The 18,841-nt window shown below is 41.9% G+C and overlaps 1 protein-coding gene across 1 annotated transcript; it reads right to left on the bottom strand.

Annotated features, from left to right (window-relative positions):
• Window positions 1-7: 7 nt before the first annotated feature.
• Window positions 8-5,189, bottom strand: LOC144247578 (uncharacterized). Its single transcript, XM_077788719.1, has 6 exons — window positions 5,080-5,189; window positions 4,732-4,874; window positions 4,048-4,171; window positions 3,724-3,870; window positions 504-2,844; window positions 8-55 (listed from the first exon to the last, which is right to left on the bottom strand). Exons 1-6 carry the CDS (start codon window positions 5,187-5,189, stop codon window positions 8-10), a joined length of 2,913 nt encoding a protein of 970 aa, XP_077644845.1.
• Window positions 5,190-18,841: the final 13,652 nt, after the last annotated feature.

The following is an 18,841-nucleotide window of genomic DNA, read 5'->3' as shown; positions in this document are numbered from 1 at the left end:
GCTTTAGTCACTTCTCGCGCTTTGTTAGTCCTGCAGGGATATGCTTCTGGCCATCCTGTGAAAGTGTCTGTCAGGACTAAAAGATATCTATACCCCCCTTTTCTGGGGAGCTCAGAAAAATCAATTTGCCATTGTTGCCCAGGGCAGTTTCCTTTACCTATCATCCCCAATTTTATTTTGCTAGTTGTGTCTGGATTATTTCGTTGACATATTTCACATTGCTGCGTTACCTGTTTTACTGTGGTATACAAATTTCGCCCTACTATTCTTTTGGTCACTTCTTTGTATAATGCATCTGCTCCCCAGTGGGTTTTTCTATGTTCTGCTTGTATTAGGGGCCACAAAATATTAGAAGGAACTAGTATGTGACCTTCTTTCAACTGTATCCAGCCCTTTGTTCCGGGCTCACCTCCTAGATCATTAGCCAATTTCAAGTCTTCCTTTGAGTATCTAGGTGACTGTTCTAAATCAATTGGTTTACTGTCTGGTATCAAAGCACATACCTTAACTTCCTCTGCCACTCGCTTGGCCTCACTATCAGCCAATCGATTTCCTATTTCCTGGTCAGAGTTACCTTTTTGGTGTCCTCGGCAATGCATTATAGCTACTTTTTCCGGTAGTTGAATCACTTCCAATAATTTCAATATTTCTTCTGCATGTTTGATCTGTTTCTTCTGGGTGTTCAACAGTCCTCGTTCTTTCCAAATTGCTCCATGCGCATGCACCACCCCGAAAGCATATTTTGAATCAGTCCAAATATTTATCTTCTTTTCTTTTGCAAGTTCTAGTGCCCTTATAAGGGCCACTATTTCTGCTTTCTGGGCCGAGGTTCCTGCAGGAAGAGGGTTGGCTTCGATTACCTTTTGAGTAGTGGTTATCGCATATCCCGCTCTCCGCTGTCCCAGTTTCACGAAGCTGCTTCCATCTGTGTACCAGGAGTCTTCAGCGTCTTCCAGAGGGGTGTCCTGGAGATCTGGACGGCTCGAATAGGTGGCTTCGATGGTCTCTATGCAGTCGTGGGACAGTGGTTCTCTTTGGGCACCGCTGAGAAAAGAAGCTGGATTTATAATGTTAGTAACAATTATTTCTATATCATCTTGTTCTACTATGATGGCTTGGTATTTCAGAAATCTCTGTGGGGAGAGCCAATGGTTCCCTTTTTGTTCTAACACAGCTGAGACAGTATGGGAAACCATCACCGTTATCTTCTGCCCTAATGTGAATTTGCGTGCTTCTTGAATGTTTATTACAACCGCCGCCACTGCACGTAGGCATCCTGGCCATCCTTTGCTTACCTCGTCCAGCTGCTTGGAGAAGTACGCCACTGCTCGCTTGTAAGGGCCAAGTTCTTGGGCTAATACTCCAAGTGCCATCCCCTGTCTTTCATGTGAGAATAATAAAAAGGGTTTAGAGACATCTGGTAAGCCGAGGGCCGGAGCCTTCATCAGTTCCTTTTTAAGTTTCTTGAAGGCGGCTCGAGCCTCCGCCGTCCATTCTATTTTAAGTCGGGTTTTCTTTAGCAGTTCATATAGAGGTTTAACTATTATACCATAGTTGTATATCCATAAGCGGCACCAACCTGCCATTCCCAAGAATGTCCGCAATTCCTTGGCTGTTTGAGGCTCCGGGGTGCGACAAATTGCCTCTTTTCGCTCAGTTCCCAATTCTCTTTGTCCTCTGGAAATTTCTAATCCTAAATAAGTTACTCGCTGTTGCACTATTTGAGCCTTTTGTTGGGATACTCTGTATCCATTCATTCCTAGGAAATTGAGAAGTTCTATAGTCCATGAGAGACACTCTTCCCTGTTCTCAGTGGCTATTAAAAGATCATCAACATATTGCACGAGGACTCCTTTACCATCTGGGGGAGTCCAATTTTCCAAATCTTTAGCTAACTGATTTCCAAAAATCGTGGGGCTGTTTTTAAATCCTTGTGGTAATACTGCCCAAGTTAATTGTGTTTTTCTTCCTGAATCCGGATTTTCCCATTCAAAAGCAAATAGCTTCTGACTTTCTGAGGCCAGCGGCAAACAGAAGAAGGCATCTTTGAGATCCAGTACAGTAAACCAATGTAAGGTATCTCTCAATTTAGTTAATAGTGTATATGGGTTGGCTACAACCGGGTGGATGTCTTCAACTATTTTATTAATTGCCCTTAGGTCTTGTACTAATCTATAACTTTTTCCATCTGCCTTTTTAACGGGTAAAATAGGAGTGTTGTATTCTGATTCACATTCCGTTAGTAAATTGTATTGCAGAAATCGATTAATAATATTTTTGATTCCTTCCCTGTCTTCTAGCCTTAAGGGATATTGTTTAATTCTTACCGGCTTTACTCCTGGTTTCAACTTGATTACGACAGGGCTTGCATTTTTGGCTTTCCCCGGAACTTCACTAGCCCAAACCCCTGGATATACCGGGTCCAGAACCTCTCTAGGTATTTCAGAATGGCTTTGAGTTTGTATTAAGGCTAGACTCAAAACTTCCACTAATTGTTCTTCTTGAATTTGAAATTCAATTTTCCCTTTCTGAAAAACAATTTTTGCCTCAAGTTGTTCTAGCAAATCTCGCCCTAGCAAGGGCTTTGGGGAATTTGGTAAATATAGAAACCTGTGAATTCCAATTTGTTTTCCAAGCCGATAATTAAGTGGTTTAAGGAAATAAGCTTTTTCCCTTTGTCCTGTAGCTCCAATTACAGTGATAAAATCTTTGTCTTTCGGCATTAATTGTTGGTTCAGTACCGAATAGGAAGCCCCGGTATCAACAAGGAAATCTATTTCTTTCTTTTCTTTCCCTAGCTCAATTTTAACCAGGGGATCCGCTAGGGTGGTTTCCCCCGGTCCCCTTCACTGGTCTGAGCCCATCTGGGCTAACAAAGGGGGCTTTCTTGCCAACTTAGGACATTCCCCCTTCCAGTGCCCTATCTCCTTACAGTATGCACACTGATTTGACTGTAAGGTTGGGCGCTGCCTCTTTTCTTTATTATTTTGAGTTCCACTTTTCTGCTTTTCCAATGCGGCCACCGTGGCTTCCGCAATTACCTGTCCCATTTTATACTTGCCCTGCTCCTCTCGGTTTCTATATATCCTCCAGGCTTCTTCTAGCAGCTTTTCTAAATCCCTAATATCAGGTTCTTTCAGCTTTTGGAGTTTTCTCCTTATGTCTTCTGATGACTGCCCCAAAAATAAGGAAACTAGCTGTTGTCTGCCTGTATCAGAAGCGGGATCTAGGGTGGTATATTTTCTCATAGCAGTCCGTAATTTGTCAAGAAACTCCGTAGGAGTTTCTGCCAAGTTTTGCTTGATTTCATATAAATTTGACCAATTTACTGCCTTCGGTACGGCCGTCCCGATACCAATCTTAATCCATTCTTGGTATCTTTTAAGTAGCCTGTAATCTTGGTCGTCATTTGGGTCCCAATTAGGGTCATCTCTAGGGACGTGGGTTTCGACCGTACCCTGAAGGGTTCCTGCCGTGATTTGAATTTGTACTTGTGTACGAGCACTTTTAATTATTAATTGTTTTTCTGTTTCAGTTAAGGCATCCAACATCAAATCTATATCTTTCCAATCTGGATCCTGATTTTTAACTATTAATTCAAATCGTTTTGCCACCCCTTCCGGATCATCCCGGTATCCCTTTACTACTTCTCGCCAAACATCTAAGTCATTCATAGAAAAGGGAATCTTAATTCTGGTGGGTCCTGTTGCTCCCATCGCTTGCCTTAACGGGGCTTGAATTATCGGCCCCATTTTACTCCGAGTTCGAGCTGTGATGGGAGAAAAGCTCATTTTTCCAGGGACAGCCTCACCAGATTTTTCTATGTGATTACTTTTATCTGATTCATCTGATGAGGTAGAAGGTCGGGATCTAAGGGGGGGAGGGGTTTCCGGGGGAGAAGGGGGTTGGGGTGGAGAACTATAATCTTCTATTCTTTCCTCTGTTTCTTTAAGTTTTACACACCTTTGCCCTATACTGCAAGCCGAACAACACCGTTTTAACCTAGTCCCATTCTTTTTCTGTTCCTTTTCCATAGCTAACACCAACGGATCTTGGGGTGCTACGTTTATCCCACATTCCTTCTGCCATTCAGGGTGATTCCGCAAAGTGAAAAACATATCCGCATATCCCACTTCATCCCACTTTCCTTCCCGCCTTAAAACGACATTAACTGCAACAAAGTATTATACTGCAAAGTTCCATTGAACGGCCACTTCTCACCATCTTCCAACTTATACAAAGGCCACCACTGGTTACAATATTTAATTAATGTTTTCTTATTCACTGTCCCTCCAGGAGTCCCACCTATTTCCTTCCAATGCATTAAAATACAACCCAAAGGGCTCTTCTTCACGATTCCCCCGCTCTGTCGTCCACCCATTATACTATGCACCAAACAGGACACTTTTTACAGCAACACAAAATTCCAACAACAATCAGAATAATTCCAAAAATAAGCAACCAAACCCAGTACGTGTTAAACAGTTCCCAAACCATTAACTCAGAAGTGTATGTCTTAATATACCAAAGTAGTAGACCAAAACCAAATACGATCGTATAACAAACACAAACTCCGCGGGGAGCTTATTCAAAACCAAATACGATCGTATAACAAACGCTACCCCCTGCGGGGAGCTTATCCAAAACCAAATACGATCGTATAACAAACGCTACCCCCTGCGGGGAGCTTAACCAAATGACCGGTCCCAAACAAATAAAAATAAAGGATACCTGTGCCGCCGGGGCGAACGGAGTTCTTGTCTGCTCCCGCGGTGATCCGAATGAGGCGAGGAGCCCCTCCGGGAAGATCCCGGGGGTACCCTAGGGAGTCCTGTTCCCAGCGGGTCCCGCGGCCGAGCAGAGAGTCCTCCTGCCTGGCTCGCCAAATTGAATCAAAGACGGAAGCAATCCGGGCAGCAGATATTCTTTATTGCAGCGCTGGGCACATGGGGGATCTCTCCTCCTAACATGTGCATCGTGCAGCTAAGAAAGTTGTGATTTATCTTACTAAAACATGCATATTCATTACAAGTCTTGACAATTATTTACATATTCATGATTATTCCGAGATAAGGATGCGCAAGCGTAGTTGCATCTTTGGGTGGTCTTCGGTGGTCGTCAGGGGTCCTCTGGTGGTCGTCCATAGTCTTCATCACTCTGTCCGCTAGTTGAACTTTTATTTCGAGCATGCGTGGTAGTTTTTCTGTGCTCTGGGCCCCATCTTTTCCTCCTTTCATGATATATGGCCTATTCAACTGACCACAGTCCATCTGCTGAGTATGCATTCTTTACATATTATCAGGAAGCTTATCAGAGTAAAGGAAGCTTATCAGAGTAAAGTACATAGCCAAGGACAAAGTTTCTACATCTGTTTGCTAATGTCTAGAATAACAGGATACTGGTGCATATACATAGCACATAACGTTTTCTTCACTTAATTCTTTTCTAGTCATTTAACCCTTAAGTAGTTCTGAACAGGTCAGGTCCCTGTATCACTGTAATCCTTCTTTATGCTGCTCACTGACACTCACGTGAAACAGCTGCAGCAGGTAATGGTGGACTGTGCAAGGCATGGTAGTCTCTCAGTGACATCTCTGATATGAGTCTATGGTAAGCAGCATAATCTGGAGAGTGCAGCAGGCCAGTAAATAGTGACCCTATGCTTCTTACAAGAGAGTCTCTTTCAGCCTGGTTGCTGGAAGACAAAGCTTAGATGCAAGTTATGAATGGTATGTGTGATGGTAACTGCATTGGGGTACTCATCTGCAGATGCATTTCCCTCTGCCATGGAATCATAATCTCTAATAGTATCTGCAGAAGAAATGGAGTCTGAAATGATGCCTACATTTACAACAGTAATTGCAATGGCATCTGTGTCTGCCTACAATACATGAGTTACCTAAGTTTGGAATATAAGTTGTTATTAATATTCTTGCCCTCTTTTATTTTTCTTTTTTTATTCTCCTATTCTCCCTTATCCAAACAAAGAAAACATAGACAGGGTCTTTGGGGATTGAGACAGGAGGTGTCATTTTAACTAGAACCTCTGATTCCCCAGGCTTTTTTGCTTCTTTTTACTTTTCATTTTTATAGTTCGATACACCTGTGTGCTTTGGCTGCTCCATTTCCTAGACCCAAATGTTGGAAATTATGAAATTTCTGTAGTTTTTAAATTAATTATCTTCTAATTATTTAAAATATTTTAAATTATATTTTAATTATTTTTAAAAAATTAATCATAACCAGTATTAAAGTTATGAGTAGTGTGTTAGTCTTAAATCACTTTTAGCCAGCATTTAGTAAAGTTTTCATATGCTCCTTTTATGAGAATATAGCTTGGGAAAATTACTGAAACTTTACATTTTGCTAAACTAACTCTGATATGCTTCAATGAACAAAATCAGGCAGAGGGAAATATGTTGTTGAAGCTGGACATCTAGAATGCAGAAATTATGGACTATAAGGATCTTTTCACAGAAACCAGAAGATAAAGAACTAACGGAGATTCAGTATATGTGTTGGAAAGTTCCTACTGGAGGAAAAAGATGCTAAAAAGACAAAAATAAGGACTAATTAGCATAAGAAGCAAAATTCAACAGCCAATAGAAGATAGAATACTAATTATGAGAGTTACGTAATTTAGAACCAATGGTCATTAATTCCATTAATTTATACATTGCTAACAACGTATAAATAATTTAAAAAGTTTTGCATCGATGTCTGTATGGAGGCTGCATTTTGTTGGCCATACACACTCCTCTGGACCAAGGATAAAGTAATGCCTTACTTGTTAACACTGAAAAGACAGTGTTAGAGGGTTTTATTTATCCTGATGGTGTTGGGGGATTTAGTAACCAGAAAGATAGCAGAAACATCATGATAAGTAAGACTGGCTTACCCCTGTTTGTTCTCTTTTATATATTGCCTGGCTCACACCTCTTTGCCCACTGCTGAAGCAGTGGTGTCACTGCAAAAAGCAAGTGCAGAGTGTATTCTCCAGTGGAGTCTGGAGATACAAACACTGGCTCCACTGCAGTTATTGCTGGCTTCTTATCCTCTTCTGCAAGAGGATAAGGGAAGGCTGTAGTAAGGTCCATGTTGAAGCTACTTGAATATCAGATATGCAATGAATGGATTTTTCTTGTGCATGTTCAACAAATGCAGTATGGGCTGTGAGTGTCTTCTAGTGATCATTTCAGCTGGAGCTGCTGCTAGGCCAGCAGTAGGCTGGAGGGGCATTGCTGGGTCTCTCCTCTCCACTGTGATCCATGGTGTCTCCTCCTGCCACTACCAGAAAAAAAGTGTCTGGCTGAAGCCCCTGTGGGCTTCACACTGTCCCTTTACACTGTGGGCTGTGTAAAGCCCTGAAGCCTTCTGCATAGGATGAGGTGCTTTGTGCCCTTAGCATCTCCCTGGGCATTGAGTGCTTGTGCAGTTCCCCTGCAGCAGTGTCCCCTACTGGCTGATGTCCCTCCAGTACTAAAGAGGAGGGAAACATGTGGGTGTGGAGGGGGCAAACACCATACATGGTGTCGTATTGTGTATATTTGGTGTGAGCAGTGTTGAGCCCTGCTGTGCTATATGTGTACATTTGTAATAGTGTTGCTGTCTCCACAGAACTGTGCAATGCTATCAACACGTGACAGGATCTCCAATGCAATCTGCATATGGAATGCTATATGTAGCACTTGTTATGTCCAACCGAGTGCAGATAGCATTGCAGATGCAGGTAAGTATTGAAGGTTAAGTTGCCATATGTTGTGGTTTGACACTGGCCAAATGCCAGGCACCAACAACAGTAATTTGCTTACCCTCTTCTGCTACAGTCAGGCAAAGGAGAGGGAAAAAAAATGAACAGCAGGCTTGTGTGTTGAGATAAGGATTGGGAGGAAAAATCACTCTAAGGGCAAAACAAGTTCAAATTTAAAGGTATAAAGTAAATTTATTATTAGCAGAGTCAGAGGAGAATAATGAGAAGTAAAATAAGCCTTTAAAACACCTTTTTCCCTCCCAACCTGTCCCTTCTTCCCAGCAACAGCACAGGGAGACAGAGTGTGGGGGTTTTGGTCAGTTCATCACTCAAGATCTTCTGTTCATTCAGGGAGAGGAGTCTTTTTTCTGCTATGCCATGGGGTCCCTCCCACAGGCAGTCATCCCAAACTGTTGTGGCTCAGGTCACTCATCCCTTAGGGGTGCAGTCTCCTAAGGATAGGCTGCTCTAGTTTGGAAGCAAGGGGTCCCTATCTCTGGAAGCTGGGGCCCTCTCTCTCTATTCGGCTCTCCCACTGGGTCACAGCTTTCTCTGGCATCCACCTGCTCCAGTGTGAGCACTTTTCCCACAGACTGCAAGTGGCTATCTTCGTTCCCCATGGACTTCATGCATTGCAAGGGAACAGTTTGTTTCACCACAGTCCTCACTACACCTTGCAGAGGAATCTTGGCTCTGACCACTGGAGCACTTATTCACCCTCTTTCTTTACCACTGATCTTGGTGCTGCCATTTTGTTTTCCCTCACAAGTCCTCGCTTCCTCTTCTCTGACTAGAAGAACTGCTGCTTGTAGGTACCATTGTCAACAAGTTTTGCTAATTCAAAGATTCCTGCAGGATCCCACAGTGCTGAGAAGCTGATCTCGTCTAGGTTCCACACTGGGGAATCACCTGTCATGCTTCTGCTGCAGCCACGCGGCCCTGCTGCCATTGCTCAGGCAGTGGTGGCTGCCGCGGCGCTGCACCATTCAATGCCTCTCCTTGTGCAGGGCACCGGGAAGGGGAAGCTGCCACTGTCCCCGCCCATGGCATAGCTGGCTAGGAGTGGCCAGGTGGGCAAGGCTCTCTCTTGGCCACACTGAGATGGCTGCAGCTGTGGTATATTGCTCTGTGCCGCTTCAGGAATGGCCTCCAGTGGTGGCACCTGGCCACCCCTGGAAAAAAAATTGCATGAACGCTATTTTGATTTTCTTCTCAAATATGTAATCACAGAGATGTTACCAACCTCTCTAATTGGGCTAGCAGCATGCCCATCTTCAGAGACATCAGAGAATGGCTTTGTTGGACATGGTGGAAGCTTCTAGCAGTTTCTCACAGAAGATAACCCTGTGGTTCCCCCTGCTATCAAAAACCAGACTGTGCCAAACCAACACATGATAGCAGATTCCATTGCAGAGGAGGATGCCCACTATAGAGTTATCATTGCAGATGAAGATACCATTACAGACAATCTAGAAAATGCAGATGCTATGTCAGATGCCAGTGTAGATTATAAAAACACCCTTTTCCACTAGTGATTTGAATTGTTGGTTTGAAGAGCTGAAAAATTTCAGGGAAGACCCCAGTAAAGTAACAAAATTACTTGATAGTCAAGAACCAGGACCCAGACTGGGGTGATATCGATTTAATGCTGACAGAATTAACAGAAACTGAAAAAGAATTAGTGATTAAAACAGCTTAAGCAGATTTGCAGGGACAAATTGCTAGTGGAGCCCTACGGGTAATGTCAACGTGCTATTCCCTACCATAAATTCCCTGTGGGATCCGAATGATCGAGGTGAATATGCCTCGCTAACCAGATACTGGGAGTTAATAAAATTTGGATTAGAGAATGCCATTCTGAAAGCAGTAAATTGGGCATTAATGTATAATTTTAAACAGGGACAGCATGAGTATCCTACTGATTTTGTAGATAGGCTCTGAGTGGCAATGTGAAAGTTTACAACCCTTGATCTTTCTTCAGAAATGGGGAAGCAGCAGTTAATCTCCTTGATGCTAGGACAGTCCAGCCCAGGTATCACAGAGATTAAAAGAGCCAGGTAATAGAAATTTAGAAGCAATCATGGAAGAAACATGGAGGGTATGTAACAACTGAGACAAGCAGGAGAAGAAAAACTCACAGGAGCCAGTGACAGCCTTAGAGCAGCATCAAAGAAGAGAATGTGGTCAGGGACGAAGCAGAGGCAGAGGTAAAGAAATAATAGTGATGGCTCAAATCAATCCCAAGGGAAGTTAGGATCAAATCTGTATGTTTACCGTAAGAAAGCACTGGCACTGGAAATGCCAGTGTCCAGAGTTATTGAACACTCTACAGAAAGCTGTTGTTGCAGCAATAGATAACAGTGAGTTACACTGACCTGCAGATCTTTCCTTACTGGACCCGCTGGTTAAGATAGAGCTAGGGAATTTTAAAGAAGTTGAATTCTTAAATTCACCAAAATCCCTATTAGACAGAAATCTCCTTGAAATTTAGAGACAGCAATTGAATTTAGAGAGGGAAAAATGAAATTTAAAGTACCCAAAGGCAAACTGATTTTAGCATTATGTTTGGCCATTGATAGAGGATCAGTAAACAATAGCAATTATTTGCAGCAAATAATGAATCAGATATACTTAGGAGTATGGAATACCGATGTCCTGGGAGGTCAAAATTGGCTGACTCTATTAAGATTGAATTACAGACAGGAGCCAGGCCAGTAGTTAGGAGACAGTATCCCTTGAGAATAGAGGACAGAAAAGGGATTGAACCAATTATTAGCAAGTTTTTGACACTAGGATTGTTGGAAGAATGTGAATCCAAATTTAATACTTCTATACCAGTGAAAAAAACGAATGGAACTTATAGATTAGTGCAAGATTTGCGAGCAGTCAATGGGATTGCTAAAAGTATCCACCCAGTGGTTGCAAATCCCTACACTTTGCTAACTAAACTCTGCAATGATCTAATTTGGTTCTCGGTGATAGATCTCAAAGGCACTTTCTTCTGTCTGCCACTGGTGAAGAAAGTCAAAACATACTTGCCTTTGAATGGGAAAACCCTAGCACAGGCAGGAAAAACCAACTTATCTGGACACTGTTATGTCAGGGGTTCAAAAACAGTCCCACAATTTTTGGGAATCAATTGGGCAAAGAATTGGAACAATGGCAGTCTCTGCCTGGGGAGGAAACACTCCTAAAATATGCAGATGATTGCTACTAATTGCTACAAAAACTATCAAAGAGTGCCTTATATAGACAATAAGTTTGTTGAATTTTCTTGGTCTGTATGTTTATCAAGTGTCTCAACAGAAAGCTCAGCTGATGCAACAACAGGTGACCTATCTTGGATATGAAGTCTTTGGAGGACAACGAATCCCTGTGAACTGCATGGAAGGAGGCAATCTGCCAAACACTGAAGCCATAAATTGTAAGAGAACTCTGCACTTTTCTTAGAATCACAGGTTGGTGCCAGTTGTGGATATACAACTACAAACTGATGGCAAAACCTTTATATGTGCTAGTGAAAATTTCTAAAAATATTGTGGTGTGGACTCCTGAAACAAATCACACCTTTGAAAAGTTAAGTGCAAGCTCATGAGGGCCCTGGCCTTGGGACTTCCTGGGGTAAGTAAACAGTTTTGGTTATTCTCACATGAGAGGACAAGGATTGGCCTTGGGGGCTGGTACAACACCTGGGTCTTTACAAATGGGCAGTAGCTGATTTTTCTGAACAACTCAATATTGTGAGCAAGGGCTGGCCTCCCTGCCTTAGGGCAGTAGCAGCAGTAATTGTGAACATTGAAGAGGAATGGAAGTTTACACTAGGACAAAATATGACTTAGTGTCACACATGGTGCAAGCTATTTTAGAACAGAAGGGCTGTCATTGGCTATCTCCTCCAAGGTTCCTAAAACACCAAGCAGTCCCGGCCAAATCTGATGATATTGAAATGAAAGTGACCAATGTTGTTAACTATTGGGATACACAGGACAGATGATGGACTTGGGACCTGGTTAGCATAAGAGATTTGGTAACAGGATGCCTTGGCAAGAACAAACAGCTTTGAAGATTGCAAGAAGATTAAATCAGATGGGTTTGCTGAAAATAGAAAATTACATCAGACTTCTGCAAGCAAGAGATGTAAATTTGGATTCTTTGACCAACACACGGAGTCCCCATCTCTCTCTCTCTCTTCATTCCCAATAGTTAACCCTGCCTCTTTTCTGCAAGGAAACTCTGAAGCTGAACTTGCAGTACTTGACTACCTACAGACTATCAAAACTGTGTACTCCAGCCACCCAGACCTAAAGGAAGAGCAGCTCCCAGGTGCCATGAACTTGTTCACTGATGGCAGTAGTTTTATGAGACAGGGAGTGCGAATGGCAGGATACACCATGACCACAGTATCGGAGGTAGTTGAGTCAAACCCATTACCAGTAGGAACCTCAGTACAAAAGACTGATCTGACAGCCCTCACTTGAGCATTAGAACTGGCAAAAGGAAAGAAAGTTAATATTTGGACTGATTCCAAATCTGCTTATAAAATTGTTCGTGCCCATGGAGTCATATGGAGAGAAAGAGGACTCCTGACTGCACAAAAGAAGATTGTCAAACATGCAACTGAAATCCTCAAACCTCTTGAGGCAGTGAAGCTCACATTTGCAAGTGGCAATTTTACATTGCTGAGGGCACTCTAAAGGTAACACTCTTCCAGAAGCAGGTAACAAATTTGCAGGTTATGAAGATATAATCACTGCTGAAAGAAATTAACCAATTGTGGCAGCTGTAATACCTACTGTAGCATCAACCAAGCAGCCTGTAGAATACCAATCCTCCAATTACAAATGGATTAATGAAAATAAAGGAAAACTTTTAGAGAATGGTTGGGGATAATTAGAAACAGGTCAACTAATAATACCATGAAAGTTAATGACATATTATGTGATATCTGAACATGATAAGACTCGCTGGGGAGCAGAACCCTTACACCAATATTTAAGGGAATCAATTGCAGGCCCACGCTTGCAAGATATTGTTAAAGAAGTAGCATCACTATGTATGACTTGTTTGAAGAATAATCTAAATACAACAGTTAGACTAGAACAAGGAGTTATTAACAGAGGAACTTTTCCTGAAGACTTATGGCTGATAGACTTTTCTGAACTCCCAAGAAACGAGGGTTTTTGATATTTGCTGGTACTTACTGATACCTTCTCCGGGTGGTCAGAAGCATTCCCTTGTAGGACATATAAAGATAGAAAAGTATTAACAGTAGTGTTGAATGAGATCATACCTAGATTTGGAGTAAATAGGGAAATATCCTCTGATAGAAGATTGCATTTTTGTGCATAAATTGTACAAGCTATCAGCAATACCTTGGGAATTGAGTGGCAACTACATACTCCTTACAGGTCACAAGACAGTGGTCAAGTAGAGAAAATGAACTACATGCCTAAACAACAAATAGCTAAGATCTGTCATGAGACAAATTTGTACTGGTACCAAGTATTACCAATTTCCCTTATAAGAATAAGGATAAAGCCAAGGCCAAAAAAAAGGGTTAGCCCATTTGACATTTTGTGTTGTAGACCTTATGGATTAAATGCCCCTCATGATGAAAACCTGGCACAGGTTGGGAATCAATATATTTATGAATACTTAGAAGCCATTAACACTTAGTTGCATCAGAAGTATAATATTGTATTTGAAAACCAAGCTAAGCAACCAAATTATAAATTGCACATGACTGATCCTGGTGATTGGGTGTACATTAAGAATTTTTCAGGTGATCCTCTACAGGAGAAGCGGGACAGACCATTTCAAGTCCTCCTGACAACCTTCACTGCAATTCAACTGAGAGAAAAACCCAGCTAGATTCATTACACCTGAGTGAAGACATTTCCTGTTGTACCTTGGACAGTAACAATCATTCATAATGGTGGACTGAAGCTGACTCAGCCATAAATCATTAATACTTTGTTATGCTTTGTTGCTTTTTGGCAGATTGTAGTAACTTTTGATGTAAATACTGAGGTCATAACTAATCATACTGGAATAAGAGATTGTTGGCTGTGTGGAGAGGTACAACAATTACACTTACCATTGATAGGGGTATCCTCTAGTAATTGGATAGAATGAAGCCCATGTACCTTGTATAATATTTGTACACAATGAGAACAAATAGGTTCATCTTTAGGAAAACCCCTTTTTCAGTTATCACTCATCAATCAGTATGTTATTTATGTGGAGTCAAACTTTATAGGACCAACTGGCCAGTTTAATAATACTACAAATTGGACCAGAATTACTACCATTCTACAAAACATACCAGATATAAATTTTAAAGATCAATTTGCTCAATGGCATGACTATTTGTTTGCAACATGAGCATTGCAGCTACCTGTGATTTGCCAGATTATTTTTGGTGGTTGTGTGGAAATGGAATAGCCCTTAAACAACTACATGGAAATTGGACAGGTCAGTATACTATGAGGTATCTCATCCCACCTATACAAGTTATAAATCATATTAGTTTAATTACAGGAATCCTTAGAGGAATTTTGAGAAACCAATTTAGTCAAAATATGCCTTCTAATCCTCTGACTAGATATAATACAGGCTTCCACAGTTTTGTCAGAGCTTTATTCCCAACCTTAGGAATTGTACACTTAGAAAAAGCAATAATGAACATCTCAGCAGAGATGGAAATAATTGCAAACTCAATGGTGCAGGTCCCATTGGATGGTTGCAAAGAGAAATTAATTCTTTAAAAGAAGTAGTATTTCAAAACTGTATGGTATTAGATATCATCACACAGCACAAATGGGACAAGTCTGTACATTGATAAATACTAGTTGTTTTATTTATATAGGTCAATCAGGTAAAAAACAACAGATATACATACAATCTGGCAACATTCATAGATACTCCATGAAGTAACAAAGGATGATAATCTTGGTCAACTGATTTATGGGAGACATTTACGTCTTGGCTCCCTAAGCTAAATTGGTTGAAACAATTATTCATGGGTATTTTGTTAGGAATAATAATTTTGTGTACATGCATATTTAGAAAGTGCTTTTTGTGGTGCTGTCAGTGAACCACAATGTCTTATGATGATTGGAAGAGATATAAACTGAGACACAGAGTAAAAAGAGGAACATATTTCCAGAGAATAAACACATGATAATTTGTGAAAGAACTCACAAAAGTAAAAAGAAAGGGGGGATTTGAAACCTAATTGGTGCGTAACAAAAAGTTAACCACAAGTAATATTGTAACAAGATGTGCAGGTAAAGCATACAAGATAGTGGAGTGAGTGAGATAACATGTGCAAGCAAAAGCAAGTAAGATAGCAAGTTTTAACAGAACTTGAAAGCTGCTAAATTAGCTCTAAAAACAAGTTAGACTGAAAAACAAGAAGCAGAGAGCATGTGCTGAAGACAGAGGTAAAAAGTTAAAATGTGAGAAAGACTACAGAAGCCTTTATCAAAAAATCACCAGAAGACTGGAAGACCACTACAGAAGGAACTGACATGCATGAAAGCAATGAACTGTTACAAAACCATAACACAACTTTATGCAAATATGAATATGCTAATGATATGTTATAATTGTGACATTGCACAGAATGACTGTTAAAATGTAAGTGAAGGCTAAAGAAGTTTGAGTGAGTTTTGTGGCTGGGGGATCCCCTCACTCCCAGCATTGAATAAACAAATACCTGCTCTGTAGCTGAATTGACTATAGAGTTTTATTTTCTTGCCTAGTTTTGGGCATCACCTCATGAAGTGTTGGTGATCAGCTCCCTTCAGCGCTGGCTGGTACTGGGTGATTGATTGGGTATCTGAAATCATCCAGGAGACAGATGAGATGTGGATCAGGGGGATCCATGAACAGTCCATAGGAAAGGACCACTGGACATGGATGCCCAGAGTCAGGCAGTAAGGGAAAGTCAAGAAGGGTCTCGGCAAATCCTCACTGGTGCGTACAAGTTCTGGGAGTAAAACATGGCAGGACACCCAGAGTGGACGACAAAAGAAAGTTGAAAAAGGGTCTTGACTATGGGGCTGATGATCCCAAAATACCTCTGAAGGGTCCTTTGGGAGAATGTTGAGATGGTTTGTGCATTCTCCCAGAAATAATTGAAGGCATAGACGCCCAGAGGGGACAATAAGAGGAGCCATAAAAGGGTCTTGGCAACCCACACCCAAAGGGGGCAATACGATGTTAGTTTGGGAACGGATTGGTTGAAGAGGAATGTGGAGAAATATGGCTAAGGCAAATAGCACAGGGGGGCTATGTGATAATGTGATAAGGAAAGAACAGTGATGACTGGGATGTTCTCCACCTTCTCCTGTCTTCAAAATCTGCAGTGTAATACAGGGCCAGCTGTAAGTCTTTTTTGTTCCCAGCTTCCAGGAGAAGGAAAATAGGCAGGTATTGTTCCTACACCCCTACTCCTTCCTGGGTTATTATGGAGCCTGAGTGGAGGATTGGGGTTTGTCTCCTTGTTTCTCAGGACTTGAGACAGTTTCTTTGTGGTGAGGAATGCCAAACTCATGTGCAGATATTCAGGATTGGCAGCATGAGCTGGGAACCTGTGGGGGAGGTGTGGCACTGAGCTGAGGCTGTGGCCAACACTGTCACCCCTGTGGGCAGAGGCCTCCCCAGCCCCATGAGTCTGGTGGGATGTTCTGTCCACTTGTCCATCCCTGTAGCACCATCAGCTGTACCCACTCACTGAGCTGTGCTGGCACCTCGTGCTTTACAGTTTGTGATTCTTGGAGAACGACCCATATGTGCTGTAGGCGTGCATTTAAACACTGTGGTTTGACAGGCACCGGATTTGGTATACATTATAAGATACAGGGAGCAGCTTTGGTGTGCACAGGAAGGTATCACCAGGGATTGAGTGATTTTGCAGAGAGTTCAGCAGCTGCAGAAAGTGTTATAGATGAGTAATGTAAAGGTTGGCTCTCATAATTAAAGGGTGAATATTATGTGTATGTATAGTGATGTTATTGGAACATGTCCTCCCATAGTCCTCTTTCCCCTCCCTCTTATAATAGCCTTAGTAGTCAGGACATTTGGAGAGGGCCAGGAGGCATGGCCTAACAACACCTGACCTCCAATCAAGATGTAAGAAAGTCATCTCCATCAATGGACGGCAGAGAAAGAGCTGACTGACAAAACTTTGGGAGGGGCTAAGGGTATAAAAGGCAGAGCATCCATTTTGTAGATGAGCTGATAGCCATGGAGACTCCCAGTACTGAATTTTTTCCTTATCCAGTCTTTTGTTGTATATTTTTGTTAAAGTTTAGTAAACCTTTTAAAATTTTAAAAGTGAGAGTTGTTTCTCACAGAAGGTAAGAGCCCACAAACAGCAGGAGGAGGGGCTGAAGAAGTGGCTGAGTGGGTCCCTGCAGCAATTGGGTAGAAAGGCACCTCAGGTACATGGAAGATGTGAAAGAGGGGACAAGGAAAACATGATATGTGGATTGTTAAGGGTGTCCGGAATCTGCTGTTGTGCTGGGGAACCACACTGGAACCCTTACTGAACCAAGAGGTATGTTTCCTGGCAGACACAGGAACTTCTCAAACTAATTTGAATTTTATGTCAAAGGGGGAACAATTGTTGTAATGTTCTTTTTATAAGTATTATAGGTAATAAAATTATAAAGCCAAATTAATAATTAAAAAATAGGTTTTTATTTTGTGACCGAGATTCTATCTCTGATAGCCACAATCAAAGAGGCAGCGCCAAGACTGGGATTGGCACTGGGTGAACACTCATCTGAACTCTATCGCTTTGCATCCCCTCTGTTCATGAATGTTGTCTCTGTCCAGTTAGTTTTATACAGGTTTTTCCACCTGGGGCAGAGGTTCTCCTATTTTTTCGTTGCTTCACATATTCATGGGGTCTCCTTTTCTCTGTGCTAGGCTGGACAAAGCTGTTTCTGGGAAGCGATGAATGCTGATTGTCTAGTTATCGGAACCTGGTATTGGGACATAGATACTTCTCAAGTATTCATCGCTTAGGTGTCACCTGGATTATCCCAGGAAAGGGCCCATCTCTGCACGGAGCCATGTTTTTTCGTTTGTAAATTAGGTTTTTCTTTCTGCTGCCATCTGTATTTTCACAATCTTTCCCCGGCTTCGGCTTATGGTCTTTTAAAACTTTAAGTATCTTTTCATACAAGCAGAACTTATTTCATGTATATTTTACATAAACATGAATTATTCCATAACATATATTACTTAAGTAAGAAAGATGAGTGGGTGGAATTTGTGTAAAATAACACAGGGATGCCTGTAAGAGTTTGGTGAATGGAAGAGATGGGTTTGAAAAGGATGAGTTTCTGATTATTCCTAGTTGTGATTGTTGTTTGCTAGGAGGGGATTTGAAGACTGGAGTTGGGAATGTGAGTTAGTGTTGTGAGAGGTGATGGGGATTGTAATGAATAAAGTTCCCAGTTCTCCCGGGATCTCCGGGCAGACAGGGCCTTCCTAGTTCCCATGGCAACACTGGAACAGTTGCTAGCTCTAGCTAAGTACCAATAATGAAACGTTAATTAGCTAATTGCTCTTTTTGTTTTCTCTAAACTACCTGGAGGTCACCTACCCACCACCCATGCTGTCATTCTAGGACTAAGATGCAAATAGGAAAACCCATGGAACCATGGGAGCTTGTTTTGGGGTATAAGAACACCCCTAAATGGAGAACTAAACACAGTAGAGGGGGCAGGTACGGTACACTGGCTGAGGAAGAGGAAAACACATCCCCCATTGACATTTGACCTGGCACCATAACCTAAGGAAGACTAGACTAGAGTGGGCTGTGGAAAGCAGGAACAAAAAGGCAAGATTTTTCTGGTGTTAGCACAAAGAAAGGAGAGGAGATAGCTGCTGCTGGGGATTTCAGCAGCAGACTGCACACCTCCTCACCCTTTGGCTACCTGGAAAAACTACAACAGTGGGGGCAAGCTCCATGTCGAGTCCCGTGCCCAGCTGATCTTTATTAAAAAGAGCTGAACATTAATAAAGGCATAAGCCCTGTTCATTTCAGGCATACTAGTGCTCTTGTGATATAGA

Source organism: Lonchura striata, chromosome 28 (genome assembly GCF_046129695.1).
Source record: "Lonchura striata isolate bLonStr1 chromosome 28, bLonStr1.mat, whole genome shotgun sequence".
In the NCBI taxonomy this organism is placed as follows: domain Eukaryota; kingdom Metazoa; phylum Chordata; class Aves; order Passeriformes; family Estrildidae; genus Lonchura; species Lonchura striata.
Note: the sequence above shows the minus strand (reverse complement) of the source record. Positions and strands in the feature narration are given on the sequence as shown.

Bases quoted from the DNA above. Each gene is read 5' to 3' on its own strand.
- LOC144247578 (XM_077788719.1), bottom strand. From the start codon at position 5,189: ATGCTCGAAATAAAAGTTCAACTAGCGGACAGAGTGATGAAGACTATG. The intron at 3,871-4,047 runs GTTGGTGTTAGC...TCCCCCCCTTAG, and splicing joins AACGTAGCACCCCAAGATCC to ATCCCGACCTTCTACCTCAT. The intron at 56-503 runs GTATGTGCTTTG...ACACTTTCACAG, and splicing joins GAGTGGCAGAGGAAGTTAAG to GATGGCCAGAAGCATATCCC.